The 20,761-nt window shown below is 34.3% G+C and overlaps 1 protein-coding gene across 2 annotated transcripts; it reads left to right on the top strand.

Moving 5' to 3' along the window:
* On the top strand, window positions 1-19,799 carry LOC144974384 (putative E3 ubiquitin-protein ligase ariadne-2). 2 transcript variants are annotated; one of them, XM_078917222.1, is made up of 15 exons: window positions 1-121; window positions 2,103-2,377; window positions 2,972-3,039; window positions 3,751-3,811; window positions 4,070-4,220; window positions 5,459-5,580; window positions 7,550-7,659; window positions 8,298-8,415; window positions 8,878-8,928; window positions 9,977-10,022; window positions 10,787-10,914; window positions 11,914-12,057; window positions 14,487-14,555; window positions 15,055-15,138; window positions 17,123-19,799. In XM_078917222.1, the coding sequence occupies exons 2-15, from the start codon at window positions 2,135-2,137 to the stop codon at window positions 17,189-17,191; spliced, it is 1,464 nt and encodes a 487-aa protein (XP_078773348.1). In that variant the 5' UTR covers window positions 1-121; window positions 2,103-2,134; the 3' UTR covers window positions 17,192-19,799. The 2 variants fall into 2 exon arrangements, with proteins under 2 accessions (XP_078773348.1, XP_078773346.1); XM_078917220.1 differs by lacking the exon at window positions 1-121 and adding an exon at window positions 1,011-1,178.
* Window positions 19,800-20,761: the final 962 nt, after the last annotated feature.

Raw genomic sequence — 20,761 nt, 5'->3', positions numbered from 1 at the left:
ACAAACGTGTAACATAGAAACGATTGAGACATTGAGTATGCTCCGGTGTTTGAGGTGAATTTTTAATTTAGAAAAGTTAGTGGAGCAGGCACTATTTGAGGAGAATTTTTAATTCAGAAAAGTGAGTGGAGCAGGTACTTAAACCCCCGATCCTCGACCGCTGTATAAACGTATTAATAATAACAAAAAATGAAATGAGTAGGAAAGTGACAGAAGACAATAGAGAATAAAAACTTTACTGGGGCGATGGAGGCTCGAACCCGCGACCTTACTGGTACGACAACTCCGCCTGGCCGGGGAGCTCACAAGGTAGAGTCACGATCTCCCCGGCCAGGCGGAGTTATACCAGTAAGGTCGCGGGTTCGAGCCCCCATCGCCGCCGCGAAGTTTTTATTCTCTGCTGTCTTCTGGCACTTTCCTACTCACTTCATTTCTTGTTATAGATGGAATGAAGTTGACGTCACTCGGGTCTTTGTTATTGTTTTTTTGCCATCCATGGTTATGAGTTATGAGTGAGACTTAACGGTATTATCCAGACTATAAAAGTTCATGGTTTCTCATAGTTTTGTGTGTTGGTCCGTTATACTTCAGGATGGCAATGTTGTGAGCTTCTTAGCCAAGCGCATAGACCTCTACTGTTTATAGTGAATAAGCACTTCGAGTGGAAAAAGTTGAAGTAAAATTGGAACAGTTTTTCGACTCTTCTGTAAAATCGGGGTTTTGTCGCTGTACGACAGTTTGGTTTGGTCGGAGAGTATTCCCATAGGGCTAACAGCAATGAGCCGACGTGCAATTATTTGCAATGAGCCAGGGCCTTCTAAAAGTAGTATCTTTTGGTCGCCTCGCAATGAGCCCATCATAATTTTGGTTTTCCGATCTGCAAATACGCCGATGTAAAAGGGGGTTTCCTAATGCAAAGTAGATCTCGATCTCAAGGAAAGAAGTGAACGTGCGTTCTCTGAGGCAAGTAAACAAAAGCAGTTATTTTTAGAAGGGAATCCCTTAAATTCGTCACTTCCGGAAATGGCGAAAGTCTTTGTTGCTTTGCTAAATTCGCCTATTTACTAATCTTATGCTATTTCTGCCTTATTGTTGTAATAATTTTTGTTATAGTCCTTTAACTAGGGTACACCTTAAACTCGATTGTCTATCACGCTGAGCTGACAATATTTGGGGAGGTAAGCATTTTGAAAATGTTGACTTTATGAGTAAAAATGATATAAAACTTCTCACACAGCCTTTCATCTTTCCATTGCTGTATTGACATTGATCATTGATGTAAAGTTACGTTGATTGTAGGAAATAGAAAAGAACAGCTGACTGATGATAACTCAATTATTCCCATAGGAATTGAGTTATCTTGAATCTACATATATGATAAGTGTTAGGTAGATTTTCGTCAGTATAGAATTATTTTTTAGTATGAGGTAGATGAAAGACTTCAATTTTATTTCTAAAAAAAAAATAAAAATTTAAAGTTGTCGGTGAAGAAAATTTCATTGTCCAACAAAGTGATATATTTGTTGACATTATGTGTATGAGTCCTGAGTCAATGACAATGATTTGCATCTCAGTTCATATCTATTTTTTGTTGGTGAGAGGGGTTAAAATTAATTAAAAGCCAAAAGCTAAACAGTGCCCCTATCGTTTCCCACACTTTACTGACTTACACTGTCATCGCGAGGGTTAACCGACTTTGAAATTCTGTGTAGGCAAGGTACTGAGTGAGTATTGAGACGTCATTGAAATCGGATTTAAATGGAATCTCTGGGGACATTGACATTTAAGATGGTAGGTAAATGATCTCAATAAATAAATGAAGCTTCTAATGTAACTTCTCCCAATAAATATGTATCCCTATCGTAGTAGTAGTAATAGTGATCTCTGGAAATTATCCGACAAAAAATGAACCAGACCGTTCCATTCTTTAGTTGGAATTCTTAATCAAGTTTGTAATTCATTTTAGGAAAGAAGATATAGATAGAGATCAACGTCCGAATAGGCTCATAATCATAAAAAAAAAACAAAAAACAGATACTAATATTAATACCAGTTCCTTGCCATTTTATTTATTTATTTGCTATTTTTTGTTTTTGTTTCAGTACTCTGTTGACATATTAACTGTGGGATAGAAATGTCAGCAGAGATGGACAGGCAGCTCAGCCAAGTGTCAGAAGCTTCCAATGGAAGCGATGGAAATTCATCAGAGGACATGGACGATGATAATGACTATTATAATGACACGACCGGTGACCTTGGACTTGATTGCCCGAGCAAAACAGACGATCCTGAATATTTTGAATATGAGTCGTTGCAATTGACTGGTGCTGAAAGTTTATTAAATGAAGAAATTGAATCATTGTGCCAAAGATTGTCGGTAAGTGAAGAAAAATTATAGAATTAGAATCAAAGAGTTTGTGTATAAATTAGGGCCAAATTTTAATACATTTTTATAGGAGCACAGTTCACATCGGAGCGCATAGAAGGAATATTCTAAGTCAGACTCCTAATAAAGCAAAATATATAGACATGAATTACATTGCAGTTTGCTTAACGGTAATGTCAACACCTCGGTACTGTAAAAGCAATGGTTGATTAGGTCTTGTAACTTATTGAAAATATTTGATGTAGATAAGCCTACCATCCCAAGATTAGCAGGATCTATACTATATTTATTAATGATACAGAAACTAGTGCACTCTTGCTCTCTTGACTATGATTCTGAAGCAAAGTAATAGCTCATGATTAAGAAGATTATCCCATTTGATGTGTTGAAAATAGATAGTAACAGCTGCATGCCACTCTTTTGAATATGATGCTCGTCTTTTATAACATGAAGTTCTTTTCACCATAAATCTACTGCCTTTCTACTCACTGCTTTATGATGGACAGCCAATTTGACTACTAATATTTTTTTGCTTTGGTATACCGATGTTCATGTTTAATTTATCTTCTAATTTCGTTGTTCCAGGTTGATCCTTCAATGGCTAAAATGTTACTTCACATACACAAGTGGCAGAAAGAGGAAATATGTGAAAAGTGAGTTTAGGTCATCTTGATAATGAGAAGGGAACTTCAAAGATTTTTATTTTCTCTTGGTTTTTGGGTTTTTTTCTGGTTTGACTAAAACAAAACAAAGAAGAAAAAAAAAACAGTTGAGCTTTTATATAGCGCAATATCCACGAAACGTGATCAAAGCGCTTTAAAAAGGGTCCCTGACCAACAGCAATACCGATCATGTGGGACGAAACATGACGCCTTAAAGGCGATATTACTTCTTTTTTTTTTCTTCCAGAGACAACGCTGTTAATGGCCAGTTACTCATTTTACACCTGACTACGTTGAGAGAATGTGAGTAAAGAGCCTTTTTCCAAGGACTCAACTATGCGCAGAGCGAGGCTCGAATCCATGACCTTCGATCCGAACGCGAGTGTCATACCACAAGACCACATAGCTGTACAAACAACTAAATGTTTGTATTTAGAAATACCAATTGTAATGACAATTTTAATATAGGAGAAAGAAACTGCCATCTCTTCAAATACCAGAAATAAAATGGTAATTTAATTATATATGTTTTACTGAAAAAAAAAAAAGAAATTCATTCTGAAGAACACCATGAGAGCAGTGTCAATTAATACTTAAAGCCTTTGATTTGAAACATTTCATATGACAGCTAAAAAAAATGTTCAATCACTTTTTAGTCTCTTGATTTTTGGAAATGATGAATTTTTGTTATTTGTTCCACAGTTATCATAAGAATCCGAAGGAATTTCTTATACAATGTCACCTAGCCAGTACCAGAAAGCATGTAAGTTATACTATATTTAGTTATACTATATAACTACCTGCCCTCGTGGAATCTTATGTCTTTTGATCACAATTGTATACCGTTGATCCAAGAGTTAGGATCCTTAAATATGCAAAAGACAGCCTATATTTATTTATTACAGTAAAACCGGGCCTTGAAGGCAATGGTTCAAAATTTCGTTCCTTTTTACCATTTTGTCACCATCAGCGCTGATTAACGAGTTTTTAAGATAAACTTCACTTTTTTCTTTTCACCCAGGATCAGTTGGTTGGCCCTAGGCCGTCATGTAGTGTTTGTTGGAACGACCTCCCAAGGGACTGCTTCCACGCTGTAGCCTGTGGTCACATGTTCTGCAGGGATTGTTGGGATAATCACTTTCGATGTCAAATTCAAGACGGCATTACCACCAGTAAGGCATTTGAAAAATTGTATTTTTTTTTATTTTATTTTGTTGAATTATATAGTCGTCTTTCATTACCATAAGGCCTATGGAGTCTTGACTTTTTTACCCTTGTGGTTAGCATTAAACGGACATTAGCTATTGCTTGCTTCGTTTTGGATAGTATGTTTTACAATTGCAAAGCACTTTGACATCTCCATAGTCCTTGCAAATTGTTCTTAATGCTTCTTTGTTTTCTTTGTGTCAATATTTTTTTTTTTTGTTCAAATCATAGGAAATTGTATATAATTGGTTTATTCTTATGCCAAAGGATGGATCATACTATTAACACCATCTCATATTTATGTAGTATTGGTGGCTCGCTTCATCTTGTAACAAAGTCGAACAATATTGTGGATGGACGAATTGTTCACACAATATTGGTCCTTGGATAAAGCACTTTTCACACGAAATCCGACTCATCTCTGGTTTGAATTTACTACGGGCCTTTAGGCAGTGATAGATTTAGTAGGCATATCTATATAAAAAAAAAGGTAACTAACTTTTATGGCCAAAATGGAAATTTGGTTCAGTATGTCCCTCTTGGGAAATAATTGAAGCTCATTGATCACATTCTATGAAATCAGGGAGATGGGTTATTTTCAGATTTATTTTTACAAGCTTAGAGTAAGTGACATTACCAGAATATTTACTGCCATAAATAACGTAGATCTCTGGAATTCTGAGGTAAGCTAGATCTCCGGCCATGTCAGAAGAATAATTATCAAAAGTTGATTGAACAAGCCTCTGGTCCCCAACTCCAAATTTATAGCAATGTCAAATTGTTTGGTACAATGTTAATTTTTTTTCCCATTCATATTTCATTTTTAAAATGTTGACATTTTCTTAACAAAAATAGTTATAACTAATTTGTTTACATTTTTTCGAGTAGAATTTTAAAACGATGTTGTGCCATGTTTAAGATGCTCATTTACTATTTACGCACTTGTATAATTACTTTATAAATCATTTGAATCAGTTTGAATTCAGTCTCTCTCCACTCTCTCCCCCCACCCCCCCCCCCCCCCTCTCTCTCTCTCTCTCTCTCTCTCTCCCTCTCTCTCTCTCTCTCTCTCTCTCTCTCTCTCCTTAACATACTCTTATACACACACTTAGATACGTCCATATATATACATGTAGATATACACCTGACCTTTCTCTCTTTTGCGGTCTTAACTTCTATTTTTAATGGATTTTTTCATCACCAGGTATTGAGTGCATGGCCAGAGAGTGTCCTGTGCTGGTTACAGAAGATTTTGTCTGTAAGATCCTCACTCAGCCCAAACTTCGGGACAAATACTCAAAGTTTTCTTTCAACGATCTCATTAAAGTAAGAAAATACTTTATAAAAAATGAAGAGAGTAGAAAAGTGCCAGAAGATAATAATAATAGATAATAAAAACTGTTACAGTAATAGGGAGTGATAGGGTTCCCATGACCCAACTGTTACAGTAATAGTGAGTGATAGGGACCCCATGACCCAACTGTTACAGCAATAGGGAGTGATAGGGACCCCATGACCCAACTGTTACAGTAATAGGGAGTGATAGGGACCCCATGACCCAACTGTTATAGTAATAGGGAGTGATAGGGACCCCATGACCCAACTGTTACAGTAATAGGGAGTGATAGGGACCCCATGACCCAACTGTTATATTAAATAGGGAGTGATAGGGACCCCATGACCCAACTGTTACTGTAATAGGGAGTGATAGGGACCCCATGACCCAACTGTTATAGTAATAGGGAGTGATAGGGACCCCATGACCCAACTGTTATAGTAATAGGGAGTAATAGGGACCCCATGGCCCAACTGTTACAGTAATAGGGAGTGATAGGGACCCCATGACCCAACTGTTATAGTAATAGGGAGTGATAGGGACCCCATGACCCAACTGTTACAGTAATAGGGAGTGATAGGGACCCCATGACCCAACTGTTATATTAAATAGGGAGTGATAGGGACCCCATGACCCAACTGTTACTGTAATAGGGAGTGATAGGGACCCCATGACCCAACTGTTACAGTAATAGGGAGTGATAGGGACCCCATGACCCAACTGTTACAGTAATAGGGAGTGATAGGGACCCCATGACCCAACTGTTATAGCATCTCTCTGACCACGAGAGGTACTCTCTACAATCGATACCATTTACCACTCCACCCGTTTTTCTAAGAAAATACATGAGTGGTTACATTCGCAATAGGAAAGGAAGATGCTATGGAATCATGGAATCTTGACTTTATCCCATTTTTAATAGCATTATTTTATGGACAATAACAATTGCTTTCTACCCTTTGGATACAATGATAATCTTTCACAAATTAATTTCTACCAAAACGGACTGATGCATCTAGCCAATCACTGCTAGATGGACAAAGTGGTCAGGAAAGAAAAATGACAAAATTAGAAAAAAAAAGAGAGAGACAACATTCAAAATCAACCAATGATAGAAACAAGCATTTTGCTTGTAGGACGTATGAACTGTCTGGACCCCAAATGGAGTTCAAAAGCATAAAATGCTTATTGTTCACGCATCAATTATATGTAGAAATATATCGTTTTGATTTAGATTGTGAAGCTTTTTAAAGATACTATAATTTTCTATTCATAATCTATGTTTTTAAAGAAAAGGGAAACAATTCACTTAATTTGAATCAGATTGTTTTAAAACTTGTCAAGTCACACTTTTAGTTATTTTATTTACTGAATGGTTCTGGAGTTCATTGTGTTGTCTTGTGACAGAGTCAGGTAATGTCGAGTGTGATTTGTTAGTGGCAGTGTCTTAGGCATCTTCGTGGATCAGGCCCTTTTTGGTGTAAATGAGAGTCATAAGTAGCAAGGGTACGGTAAGAGCCAAGTGCAAGTACCATGCGGATACCTTCGATGTAGCTTGCTGAGTTGGTAAATGAAGTATTGTGAAATGCATTGTACAGGGGAATCCTTGGAAGTCTTTTTTTTTTGGGGGGGGGGGGGGGTGTTGTTTGCTAACTTTCATTAATTTTGGAGAGAATTTGGCTTTTAATGTTTTTCTTGATAATTCAGTGATATTCAGACAGGCACTATAATAAATTGATAGATATTAATGAACCATATTTTGTGCTGTTTAGCTTTTGTCAGGGGGAAAAACTCCTGTATTTTTTTTTCGAAAATCCAAATCCTGTTGTTTTTTGTTTTTTTCCAAAAAGTCTTATCCTGTTTTACAAGCATTGAAGATTGGCAGCTCTGTATATTGTTCAATGATTAAAAAAAAAGAAAAAGCAATTTATCTTTATTTCATACATGGTCTTCTTTCAGTCCAACCCCAAGCTTCGTTTCTGCCCTGGAGTTGACTGCTCTATAATCTTCAAAGCTAAAGAGAACAAGGCCAAGAAAGTTGAATGTTCAGCTTGCAGCTCTGTATTTTGGTAAGTTCAAATTGATGTTAACTTAACTCACTCAATCCTAGAGATTTTTGCTACTTTTCAAAATTGGGGAAAAAAATGTATTAAAAATGAGCATGTAGGTACATAGATAGCTTTGATATGATGCCTATAAATTGTCTCAGAAAAAAGTAAATAGGCATGGGGTAAAAAAAACGGATATAGTCGGTTTCAGGGTTGAGTATGTTAATAAGTAAATTTTATTCAATTCCTGTGGGCAACAAAATGACAGAATGAAAAAACACATTGCATACTTGTATAGGAGTTCGAGCCTTGCTGGTGGCATTTCGATTTTTCCACGAACTAAGAATATGACCCCTATTTATTTTAGGGGCCCAACACATTAATTTTTTTTTTTTTTCAAAATGTTATGTTCAGCTTGTAGCTCTGTATTTTGGTAAGTTCAAATTGATGTAAACAGTAAATTTAATTTAATTTCTGTAGGTGACAAGATGATCGAATGAAAAACACATTTCACACTTGAATCAGAATTCGAGCCTTGCTGATGGCATTTCGATTTTTCCACGAAGATATATGATGAATATGACCCCTATTTATTTTATGGACCCTGTACATTAAAAAAACACTTTTTTTTCAAAATGTTATCTTGTCCTGTTTTTCAGTTTTAAATGTGGCATTGCCTACCACACCCCCACCGACTGCGAAGTCATCAAAAGATGGCTGACCAAATGTGAGGATGATTCGGAGACTGCCAACTACATCAGTGCTCACACAAAAGATGTTAGTAGCCTTTGTTGTTCTTCAGAGTCATAAAGTCCAGATGTGCCAGCTCTCATTTTTTTCACGGTCATCCTGTTTTTCTATTTTTGGACAATTTTTTTTTCAAGGGGCTGAGCAGATCCTGCCAAGATTTCAAATCCTCCTTATCCTTCAATGATTTTTTTTGTTTTTTTTAATTTGTTTTTTTTTTTATTTCATTTTTTTTTTAATTTGTTTTTTGTTATTTGGATGTCAGACCTGTATATATATATACACGTCGATCTAAACTCACCTCCCATCCAATTTTATCATATGAATCAACCCGACATAGTACTGTTTCGAGGCCGTGAGTAACATATAAGCATTTGATTGAGAGTTTTGTTATGATTTTAATTCTTGTCATATAATATTGTTTTTAAAGAAACACATTGTTTTGTTGTTTTTTTTTTGTATTGGTTACCTCTCTTGTTTTCTTTCTCTCAGTGCCCAAAGTGCCATGTATGTATAGAGAAAAATGGGGGATGCAACCATATGGTGAGTTTGTGGATATTCATTATGTATGTTTTTTCGCATCATCGATCAAGTATTGGTGGCTGGCTGTTTAAAATGTGAATATGGTGCATATAGCCCAAGAAATGACAAAAATGTATGATGATGATAATAATAATAATAATAATATTGACAATAATAATAATAATAATAATAATAATAATAATAATAATAATAATAATAATAATATTGATAATGATAATAATAGTAATAGTACCACTACTACTACTTATAATAATAATAATAATAATAATAATAATAATAATAATAATAATAATAGTAATGCATATTTCTCATGTTCAATTTATCCTTCTCAACAGTTGGCACACAACAATAATAAAGATAATTTAACGTGCACAAGACTTGAAATAGTATTTTTTCTGTTTTCTGATTGTTTACAAACCGTCACCTGGTCATTAATTGTTACAAGAGACTTGGGTTTTTTTACTACATGGCCATGGGCATTGTAAATGTCTGATTATGTAATGCTAATAATTGCCTTTATAAAGGGTGGCGTTAATGCACTGGATGTAGGCATTATAGAAATTTTTATCTTCCCTGAATCATCTGCTTTGTTTTACTTTTTTTTTCTAATACACTAAGGAGCAGGCACCGGTGTAAGATAAAGATCTGAACAAGTGTGTATGAAAGGTGCGGACAAAGCAAGAAAGAAAAATATACAAGAAAAAAAAACATTCCAAAAATTCAAGTCTACCTCGACTGGGAATCAGACTTCAGACTTTCTGATAAGCGGTAATCAGAAGGTCTGAGGTTCGATCTTCAGTCGGGGTAGATTGATTTTTGGGATGTTTTTTTTTTTCTTGTATTTTTCATTCTTGCTTTGTCCGGCACCTTTCATACACATTTGTTCACTTCTCTGGTAATTCTGTGGACTATTTTATCATGTTCCATTTTCCTTACGCAGAAATAACCTAAAAATGTCAGAAGTGCTGTAAAATCCTTAAAGATACAGAAAATCAATCGTTTATTTAATTATTTATTTATTATTTTTTGAATATATTTTATTCCACAGCAATGTCCGGAGTGTAGATATGATTTTTGCTGGATGTGTTTAGGAGGTGAGTTGGGTCCTCTCGTTATTTGATTTATAATTAAATATGACTTTGTCTTCAAAGGAATAGCCTGATTCAGTCAGACTTAATATTACTGTTGATATGCGTATTCAAAAAGTTGAAGAAAAATGATTATCCTTATTGAAAGGTTTTACTATTGCCGAGAAACTTGAAACCAAAATCAAGTTTATTATTATGATTATTATTATTATAGACTTCTGCCAATATCCTTTGCAAAATGAACGCTTTTACTTTTAATAATAAATTAATGAAAATAAATAAAAACATTTTTTTTTAAATTTGTAGGTTGCAACAATCATATATCAATTTTGAAAAATTAAAGACTGTCAACATTAAATGGAAGAATGTTAAAAGTTTGATACCACAAATGCCTGATTTGTGTTGTACCATGGGTCTCAAATTTTCGCTGCTTAGTTTCATTTCCTCCCTTATTATCCTGTAAATAAGTAAATTCCATTAGTTTCATTTTGTCTGATGGCAAATTCATTATCCATATATATTTGCCCTTTTTTAAAAATAATCTTTTTCCATTTATTGTGTCAATTGGTGTCAATGTTAATAATTAATTATTTTACCAGTTAATTGTGTCAATTGGTGTCAATGTTAATAATTAATTATTTTACCAGTATTGTCGTGTGTAAAACTAAGATTCATCTTCTCATTATAATTTTTAAAAATACACCTTTTAGCAAATTTTCCTTTGATTAAAAAGCAATGTTTCACCTCTTTTTGTTTGTTTGTTTATTTAGATTGGCGTTCTCACGGAAGCGAGTACTATGAATGCAGTCGTTACAGAGAGAACCCCAACATTGCCAATGAATCTGTACATGTACAAGCCAGGGAGGCTTTGAAAAAATACCTGTTTTATTATGAAAGGGTAAGCAAGGTGTCTTATCATCATTAGGTTTTGTTATTGTAAAAGTTCTGCCTTAACCATCTCTTTACCGGCCATTTTCCGGATTTTCCCCAAAACTTCACACCCAACCCATACAAAAATAGATTCATTTCACAAAATCGGTTAGTTCTTGCTATACATATTCTTTTTGCTAAACGAGCTCTTCAACACAGTGTTGATATATTTTAACTATAACAAACATTTCTGTTCCAATATTATCATTTACAAAAGAAATTAGAATGACAAAAATGTTGGCTGCATCATAACAAATGTGACGATTTTCCTTTGGGTGGTAAGGAGGGGGTTAATAAAAGACTTTCAAAAAAACCAAACCAATATCGTATACAGAGCTAAAATTTATGAAGCTGTGCCAAAAGTCATTGGGTTGCAAAGTTATATTTCAATATTTTCATTCATTAAATTTAAAGAATATTCTTATAATTGGCCAATAAGTCAGACAATTCATTTTATAATGAGCGAGCTGAGCTGGTAATTTATTTATAAAATAGATGTTTGTCCATATATCTGTATTTATTCTTTTTAAAAACGCATATAATTGCTCATTGAGGAAATTACAAACTCACAAAGTCTATCATTGTAGACTTAACTATATTTATTCAAGGCTGCCAATATCTCGTATATTTACGGAATTCAATATGTTATAAACCCTCAGTATATTTTCCAATCACCAGCAGAAAACAGAAAAGACTAAGTACATAATGTCTTTTTACTGGAGTTCAGGGAGTTCAGAAAGGGAGTCCATCAATCTATTTCTGTACATGTTCAGTAAATTTTTATCCTCCCTGAATTGACATCCCTGTATTTTTTTCTCATTTGTTTAATTTTTTTAAATTTTTTTTTTTTTTTTAAATTTAATTTATTTTGTTTAAATTTATTTTATTGTCTTTTTAATTGTTTGGTGGAGCAGTAGATGGGATGCATTATTTTAAATATATAATTTTTTTATCGTCCCGTTTCAAGTGGGAGAATCATGCGAAGAGTCTTCAATTAGAAGAGACGACAACGGCCAAGATCTTGGCCCGCACCCAGGAGAAGGTGATGAACAACCAAGGCACATGGATTGATTGGCAGTACCTCATCAATGCTGCCTCCTTCCTCAAAAAGGTGACCTATATATATATATATATATATATATATATATTATATATATATATATATATATATATATATATATATATATATAATATTATCTCATTTCTCTCTCTCTCTCTCTCTCTCTCTCTCTCTCTCTCTCTCTCTCTCTCTCTCTCTCTCTCTCTCTCTCTCTCTCTCTCTCGGCAAAATTGTTATTCCTTAATTTTTCAAAATTCATTTGGTTCACTTCTTGTCACTTTTAGAAATAAAAAAAAAACAATAAAAAAAGTAGTCCTTCAGAGCCATGGAGCCAGAGTTTATAGCATGAAACAGACAGTAGCAATTGCTTGCTATCCATTGAATAGGACACTAGTCTATCAAAAAGTACTTTCCACCAAATCTAATAGACCCAGCTACCCATTCACTGCTGGGTGGACAGGGGGTCGGGTCAGTGAAAAATCTCAATCTTGGCCCTTTTGCTTGTGAAGCAAGTGCTCTACCAACTGAGCTATCGGGACCCCCTTTATAAAATAAAGTCCCTGTTTAATTTCAGTAAGCAGACTATGTGACAAAGATAAAATGATTTAAAATCTTATTCGTGCCTGCTTTGAAGCACAGTTCAGTAACTGTTCAGTGGAATATAACAAAAAGAGACAATGGAAGGTTTGATGTGTTCCAGTCCAGATGTCTGAGACGAATATAGAACATCAAATGGCAGGACTAAATAAGCAATGAAATTGTTTTAGAAAGAGCGGGAGTGATGGCAATGAAATTGTTTTAGAAAGAGAGGGAGTGATGGCAATGAAATTGTTTTAGAAAGAGCGGGAGTGATGGCAATGAAATTGTTTTAGAAAGAGCGGGAGTGATGGCAATGAAATTGTTTTAGAAAGAGCGGGAGTGATGGCAATGAAATTGTTTTAGAAAGAGCGGGAGTGATGGCAATGAAATTGTTTTAGAAAGAGCGGGAGTGATGGCAATGAAATTGTTTTAGAAAGAGCGGGAGTGATGGCAATGAAATTGTTTTAGAAAGAGCGGGAGTGATGGCAATGAAATTGTTTTAGAAAGAGCAGGAGTGATGGCAATGAAATTGTTTTAGAAAGAGCGGGAGTGATGGCAATGAAATTGTTTTAGAAAGAGCAGGAGTGATGGCAATGAGTGATGATGTCCGAAGAAAGACATGGAACAGCATCGGCCACGTAAATGGGGTCCTCCAGAGGGAAAAAGAAAATGTGACAGCCCAAAAACTCCCCGGTAGCTTATTGTTGAAAGAGAAAGAAATGCTGCACGATTCAAGGGAGACAACCTTTCAATTCAAAATGAGTGTTGGGTGTTGAGTTGCTTCCCCTGCTCATGAAAAATTGAGTGTTGTTATTTGGTGGCATACATGTTGGTTTTGTTTTGTTTTTTTTTATCAGGATGGGGAGGGAGGGGGGGGGGAGAACCCCACTACGGCGAGGTACAGTTTATTTTAACGAGACAGAGACTGATTTTGTGTTTATTTAAACCAGACTTTGATGAGTTGGCTTTTATAATATAATAAGGAAGAGAAAAAAGAACAGGACTGGACAAAATGTTTATATAAACGAGATTTTATCTTATCTGGACTCCACTGTGTGCCTTTTTTTATTAAGCCAAAGCTTGATGAGAGCTTATCGAGCCAAAAGTTAATTTTATTGCAAAATTCGTATCAAGATGCATTTAGACAGAGCTTCAAAGTTCAACCTCGGGACTTTTTGAAACCCAAATGTACAAAATGTTTCAAAAAGAATACAGCTGAATCGTTATTCACTTTTTCATTTCTAAAGCTTTGTGATAGACTGAATCAATAATGCTTACTCTGAAAAACCATGTTTTAACAATTTTGTGCAGAAAACTTGTCCTTCAAATATTGATTGACTTAGATGATCTTGTCAAAAACTTTCAAACATGAGATGTCATTGAGGACATCCCCAAAGTCCCAGGTTTGATAGTTTTTGACAAGATGGAGGTCATTTTCATTAGTTGATATTTGAAGGACGAGTTTTTAACGACCAAAAATTTTAAAACATTATTTGTTTTTTTTCCGAGCACGTTAGAATAGAGGACTTGTCCAAGTCTGATTTGTGTCAATTTGTGTTTACACGCATAATTCCCGTGTGCTCTTTATGAGAAAAATTTTCTGGCTTTTTCAAAGGGCACCCTTGGTACTAGAAAAGTGTCCAAGCTTCTGTTTTCTGTTGTTTTTCTGTTTTTTGAAAAATTCCACGATAGTTTTGTCATTTTCTTTTTGAAACACCGTATATATTTGCAGTGCTGCACTGCGGCTGATGCCTGGGTTATTCCAGTCTTCCCTTGTAATTGTAATATACCCTAAAGACAAATTTTCCCTATAGCATGAATAAAGGGAATTTTATTTTTTTTTAAAAGAAATTCCATCTACTGTGTAAGAAATAACAATGCTATCCCATCTTTCTCTGCAGTGTCGATATACCTTGCAATACACATATCCTTATGCTTACTACATGGAGAAGGGAACAAGAAAAGATTTGGTGAGGACAAGTTTTAATGGCTGTTATTATTTTAAAAAAATTTTTTTTTTTTTAATCCATCATTTTATTATCATTATTATTATTATTATTATTATTATTATTATTATTATTATTATTATTATTATTATTATTATTATTATTATTATTATTATTATTATTACTATTATGTAGTTGATATCATATTTCCTTTTGGACTTCATGGTAGAGAATAACAACTCTGTAATGTTTTTATTATTTTAATGACCAGAATGAGCCAGACTTATTCAAGAATAATAGGGGTTTTGGGGGTTTTTTTTTTTTGCTTTTGGCTGGGGCGGGGGGGGGGGGGGGGGGGGGGGGGGAGAAACCTTAATCTTTTAAGCTTTTATTTTGGGTTGGAAGCTGGCTGTAAATTCATATTGGAAAGAAGTACTTTCCCTGTTGCTTTTGTCAGCAGGCATTTTAAAGTTTTTTGCCGTAATCAGCGTAACTTTTTTTTTTTTTTTCCTTTTTATCTCAGTTTGAATACCAGCAGTCCCAACTGGAAGCCGAAGTAGAAAATTTGTCCTGGAAGGTTGAAAGAGCAGAGATCACTGACACCGGGGTAAGTATCACTTGCTCCAAAAAAAATTTAAAAGATAAATAAATAAATAAATGACGCACTTCATGTAAAATTTGCAATAACCTATTCAATTTTTAAGATTACATTATTGAATTTTGAGAATAAAAAACCATATTTATGGCCCAAGGTGAACTACAAGTGTGAAATTTTTATTTTGATTATAACCGACATTGCATTGACAATAACATAAACCTACCACCGGGCTGCCAAGTGTCCGCATAAGTGTCCATCGCTTCATGTCCCGCATTTCAACCCTGTTGTTGGTAGTTTTTAGTATTACGAGAACATGACTTGTGATATCGTCCTCTATAGTCAATCATTACACATTATTTTGTTGGTCTGATTAGTCCCTTCAAAATGTATGTGGTTGATGTCAGATAATATTATATTTTAGGGTGGGCAATGACCGAGGTGAGGTTTTATTATATGATACCTACAATACTAGGGTCAATGGCCGAGGTGAGGTTTTATTATATGATACCTACAATACTAGGGTCAATGGCCGAGGTGAGGTTTTATTATATGATACCTACAATACTAGGGTCAATGGCCGAGGTGAGGTTTTATTATATGATACCTACAATACTAGGGTCAATGGCCGAGGTGAGGTTTTATTATATGATACCTACAATATTAGGGGCAATGACCGAGGTGAGGTTTTATTATATGATACCTACAATACTAGGGTCAATGGCCGAGGTGAGGTTTTATTATATGATACCTACAATACTAGGGTCAATGGCCGAGATATTTTAAACTACTTACAATTGGTAGTATTATTGTGTACTGTCCGCTACTGGTAGTGTGTATTTGTGTGTGTGTGTGGCCGCGTGCACGCCTATTACCCCGTCTCTCATTTGTCCCTCATCTGCCCCAAAACGTCCCTCAGTTTGAATTAATGAACTTGACAGCCCTGCTGCCATGTTAAACAAATTTTGCTGGAAATTTGTGCATTTTCTTTATGAATTCCAATTTTTACTCGCATTTAGGGATTTTGTCGAAATGGGCAGGTCTCGTTTTCTCTCCCTTTCTGTTATCCAACCATAATTTTTGGGCATTTGAAATTTGACACGATTAACCAAGCTAAATTGTTGTTTTTTTGAGGAGGTTTTTTTTTGCTTTTTTGTGCCACAGTATATTTGAATTGTATGTAAAGGCGTTCAATTCTAATGAAATTGTTTTGTCTTGATTTTAGAATATAGCTTGTATGTAGTTGTTCTAAAGATTTTAACTTACTTGATACTGATACTAATAAGAAAAAGAAGGAGAGGAATTTCTTAGGATCTACTGTGAAAGATTGATTTTTGTTTTTGGGATCAAATTTTATCCCAGAATGACATGTCCCCAAGAGCTGTTGTTCCTATTTGGTCGTGTGTTCTTAAGACTTACTTCCTTCGTTCAGTATGCTCTAAGATTTGCAATGCCCAGTTTGACACAATCCCTTTGACTTACTTTTTCTTGGGGTGGGGGGGTGGGGTGGGGGGAAGGGTGCATGCTGGAGAAGCACAGATGGTTTCTGAATCTTAATGTTTTTGATCATTCCAATTTAACTTTGGTTTTTTTTTTTGTTTTGTTTTTTACTTTAGTTGAAATGACTTTATAAATTGTCGGATGTACTAAACTTTTTTTTTTATTTTAATGTTAATATTAAATAAAATTTCTTTTTATTCATTAGTTATCGCTTGAATTTTACTGCCAGGATGCCCTTCCTGAGCAAACACTCCCCATTTATCCGGGCTTGTGACCGGCCTCACAAAGTGCTGGGGTGCACCCCTTAAGGGGGGGGGGGGGTTGCACCCCATTAAGGGATGCAGGGAGATGTGGCATTCATTATGGCAACCCTCCAAAATGCGAGGTAAATTGAAAGAAGAAGAAGAAGATTAAATAAAATCGGTTTTTATGTTTCTAATGATCTCTTAGCATTGTTTAACAATGTTCAAATCTAATTGTTTTCTCTATTTTTCAGGACTTACAGAACCAAATGGACGTAGCTGAGAAACGCAGACAGACCCTTCTAAAAGACTTTCTCATTTGAGTTGCTTATAATTTTATACAATAGTCTTTATGATGTAGATACTGTTTTATTATGTTTTGATTTTAATGCAATATTTATGTTCATTTTAATTGGCAGTATGAGATCTCGGAAAGAAATTTTTCTTCGGTTTTTTTTTTTTTTTTTCTTTTTTTTGTTGTTTCTTTTGTTTTATGGGTTGTTGTTTTTGTTGTGTTTTTTTTTTCCCTTCCTTTAGATATTGAATTGTTCTCAAAGTTTTGCTGCGCCAACCTGATTTTATCTCTCTTTTTTTTTCTCTTTTTTTTTTTGAATTCATTTTCATGGCATGTGGTTGATGGTTATTGGACGGAAACAAATGAAGAATAAAAAGATGTTCTATTAGCCGCTAAATCTTTATATATATTTATGTCTCAACTTTGACCTGTCTAATGGACATTTTTTAATTAAAACAATATAGTATTTACAATGTAAGTTGGTATAATAGTTGAATGTCGTGAATTAATTATTATAGAAGGAAAAGAAGTGAAATCTGAATTAAGTATAAAAATGATGATAACGTTTATAATAATGGTATTGATCTGATGATGATGATGATGATAATATATAATGATGTCATTACTAATGTATTTGATAAAAAGGATGATAAAATTGATTATGGTTATGTTATTTATGACGATTAAAACAACGATAATGATATTGATGACAATAATAATCGTAATAATAAGGATAATAGCGATACAATTGTTATAATAAGAACGATCATAATTATGATCATAAAATTATTAAAGGCCTGTTCCCTTTTCACACCTTTGGGTGACCATTTTCTTTCCATTAAAAATATTTATTTATAAAGTTAAAGATGGGCATTTGGTCAACCTGTGAAGACTGTAGAAGGAACCTAAACTTGGATTATAAGTGAAATGACTATGTCTGTCTTGTTTCGAAGGTGATATATGGTGGAAACTATTTTTATCCCTTTACAGATAGGAGTCGAATTTAGTCTAACTCGCATCTTTGCGTTTATGCTGACTGATGCAAGAATAGTTAATTGTTATGACGAATTTTCTTGTTTTATTGAAAAAGTCAGAGAAGTCGGTAAATCAAAGTTTGAATATTAATTAAAATAATGAAAATTTTTGTAAATTTTTATTTATTTATTATTTTTAATTTCTTGTTTTCGTGAGCTTTTGACATAGGAGAGAGAAAAAAAGATCCCAATTTTTGTTAAATAGTCTAATCCTTTTTAAATTATCCTCATGGCTTTGTCAGCTCTAATTATCAATTCCCTTGTTTCTTTCTAAGGTGTGTATAGTTTATAGATAGCTAGAATCACTACAGCTGCCTGTTCTGCGGAGGAAGGAAAGCAAGACAAAAATTTAATCTTAGGGATTGTGATTTGGCACCCACTATTGGATATTTGTCGATATCGGTTGATATTGATATCGGGACGGCAAACCGAAACCTCAACAATGATGAATACAAACAATACCCTAGTCAATACTGATGTCATGCTAGTCCGAATAGCGGGAATAATTATTTTCTTCTTATTTTCACAGTTTCATCATGCTTGATGCACTACACAATGTCATTTCGTACATTCCTTTAAAATAGTCTGGCCTGAGACTCTTTCAATATTAGGGTGTCTTGATCTAAATCTTTGTATTTGGCAGTGACAAAAATTCAATCATTTGGTACCCGTCACTCCTTAGCTAGCTTTTCGTCTCACTTTGCCTCACTTCTGGAATGTGCCACAGATTCAGAATTACTACCATATAACCTACAAAATTATTTGCCTAACTTTACATCATTCGCCATTGAAACTGTTATTGAAAATACTTTAATTACAGTAATTTTCAATACAAGAAAGGTTGTGTTCAATGAGACGATTTGTAATTGTTTGAACAGATTTTCTTGACAAATATTCAACTAAATTAAAAGGTTGGGGCATGTCTGTCACAGACCTGATGAAACACTGATAAGAAAGGCTCTGCGATGGACACCCCAAGCTGCCCTGAGGAAACCTGGAGATGTACCGTTGATGGGGCCTAAAACAGAGAGGTCTGTCCCTCGAGATGGCCCCAAGAATAGCTGCTGACAGGACCAGGTGGAGATCCCTTGCATCGCCTCAAGTGCCAGCAGGCCAGGAGAGGATTGAGTGAGTGAGTGATTCAACTAAATTGACAATATGAAAGTGGCAAAGCAGGCACTGGTGTAAGAGATAAAGATATGAAAAAGTGTAAATGAAACATTACCAGACAAAGCAGAGAAAAATAGAAGAAAGAAAGAAAATCAACCCAATAAAATCCGCCTGTCTTGACCTGACATGGCAGTTTTTTTAAAAAAAAAATATTTTTAAAAATCACCAATTTCTGCAAACTAAAACCAGCGAAATTTCTAAAAAAAAAATTTTTTAATTTGCGATTAATTTTCCTAGAAACCCATAATTAGTTATGAAGGATAAAGGTATTTGTTTGTTTTTAAGGGTTTCACAGCGCTTGCAGCTAATGTAATGTAAGGTCATATCAGCGCCAGTAAAAAGGAAGAAAATGAGAAAGTAAAATAGAAGCCACTCTTGATAAATTGTCTTTCACGTTCTATACGAGCTATCAAATTAAAATTAAAAGAAAAATAATTCGTCTTTTTTTCTTTTCTTTGCAAAATCTCGAACATTTTCAAAAATTCACCAAAAATTGCAGATTTTTTTTGGCCGCAATGCAAATCAGTGAAATTTTGCGGCCACAACATGGCCTCAAGTGATGCAAAAGAATTGCCTTGCCAGCTTGACTGGTATTGGAGGCAGGCTGATTTTTTAAAAGCTTTTTTTTCTCTCTTTTGTCTGCCACTGTTTCATACACACTTTTTTAGATCTTTAAGTAAGTTGTACTTCATTGCTTGGTACTATCTCTGTTTTCATCATGATTTTGATTATCGTCTTTAGGATGTGATTTATTATTATTATTATTATTATTACTATGATTATTAGTAATATTAATATTCTTTAATATCCTTACAACTACTACTACTTCTTTAACTATTATTATTCTCATCGTCGTCACTACATTTTGTTATAACAGTCAGTTTTGTTTGTATGAAAAATGTTACTTTCCTTGGAAACCCGTGGTTTAGTTTTACATACATTTTACATGGTAGCCTAAAGCTCTTTTCATTTGTGTTTATTATTTATTGATAATGTTTTTATTTGTTTGTTTGTTTGTTTTCAATGGGCATTTTGCAATGCTAATATTATATTATGATAGCTTGTATTCAATTTGTGATTCAGAATGTAATTTTTGAAGGATAAAACTTTCTTAAAAGTTTTTTATTGTTACTTTTTAGCTTGTTAATGGATTTGAAAATATATGTTGTGTTGTATATATATATATGAGAGAGAGAGAGAGAGAGAGAGAGAGAGAGAGAGAGAGAGAGAGAGAGAGAGAGAGAGAGAGAGAGAGAGAGAGAGAGAGAGAGGGAGAGAGAGAGGAGAGAATGCGTTCATATCTTCATATTAAGATAACAATTTCTGATTTTTAAATTTATTTTTTAAAAATTTTGATTGTGTATCTGCAGCGTAGAAGATTCAAGTTATGATGA

This window comes from Berghia stephanieae, chromosome 6, assembly GCF_034508935.2.
Source record: "Berghia stephanieae isolate SIO BIC M18660-M18661 chromosome 6, UCSD_Bste_1.3, whole genome shotgun sequence".
NCBI classification, from domain to species: domain Eukaryota; kingdom Metazoa; phylum Mollusca; class Gastropoda; order Nudibranchia; family Aeolidiidae; genus Berghia; species Berghia stephanieae.
This window is presented reverse-complemented; position numbering and strand designations above follow the sequence as displayed.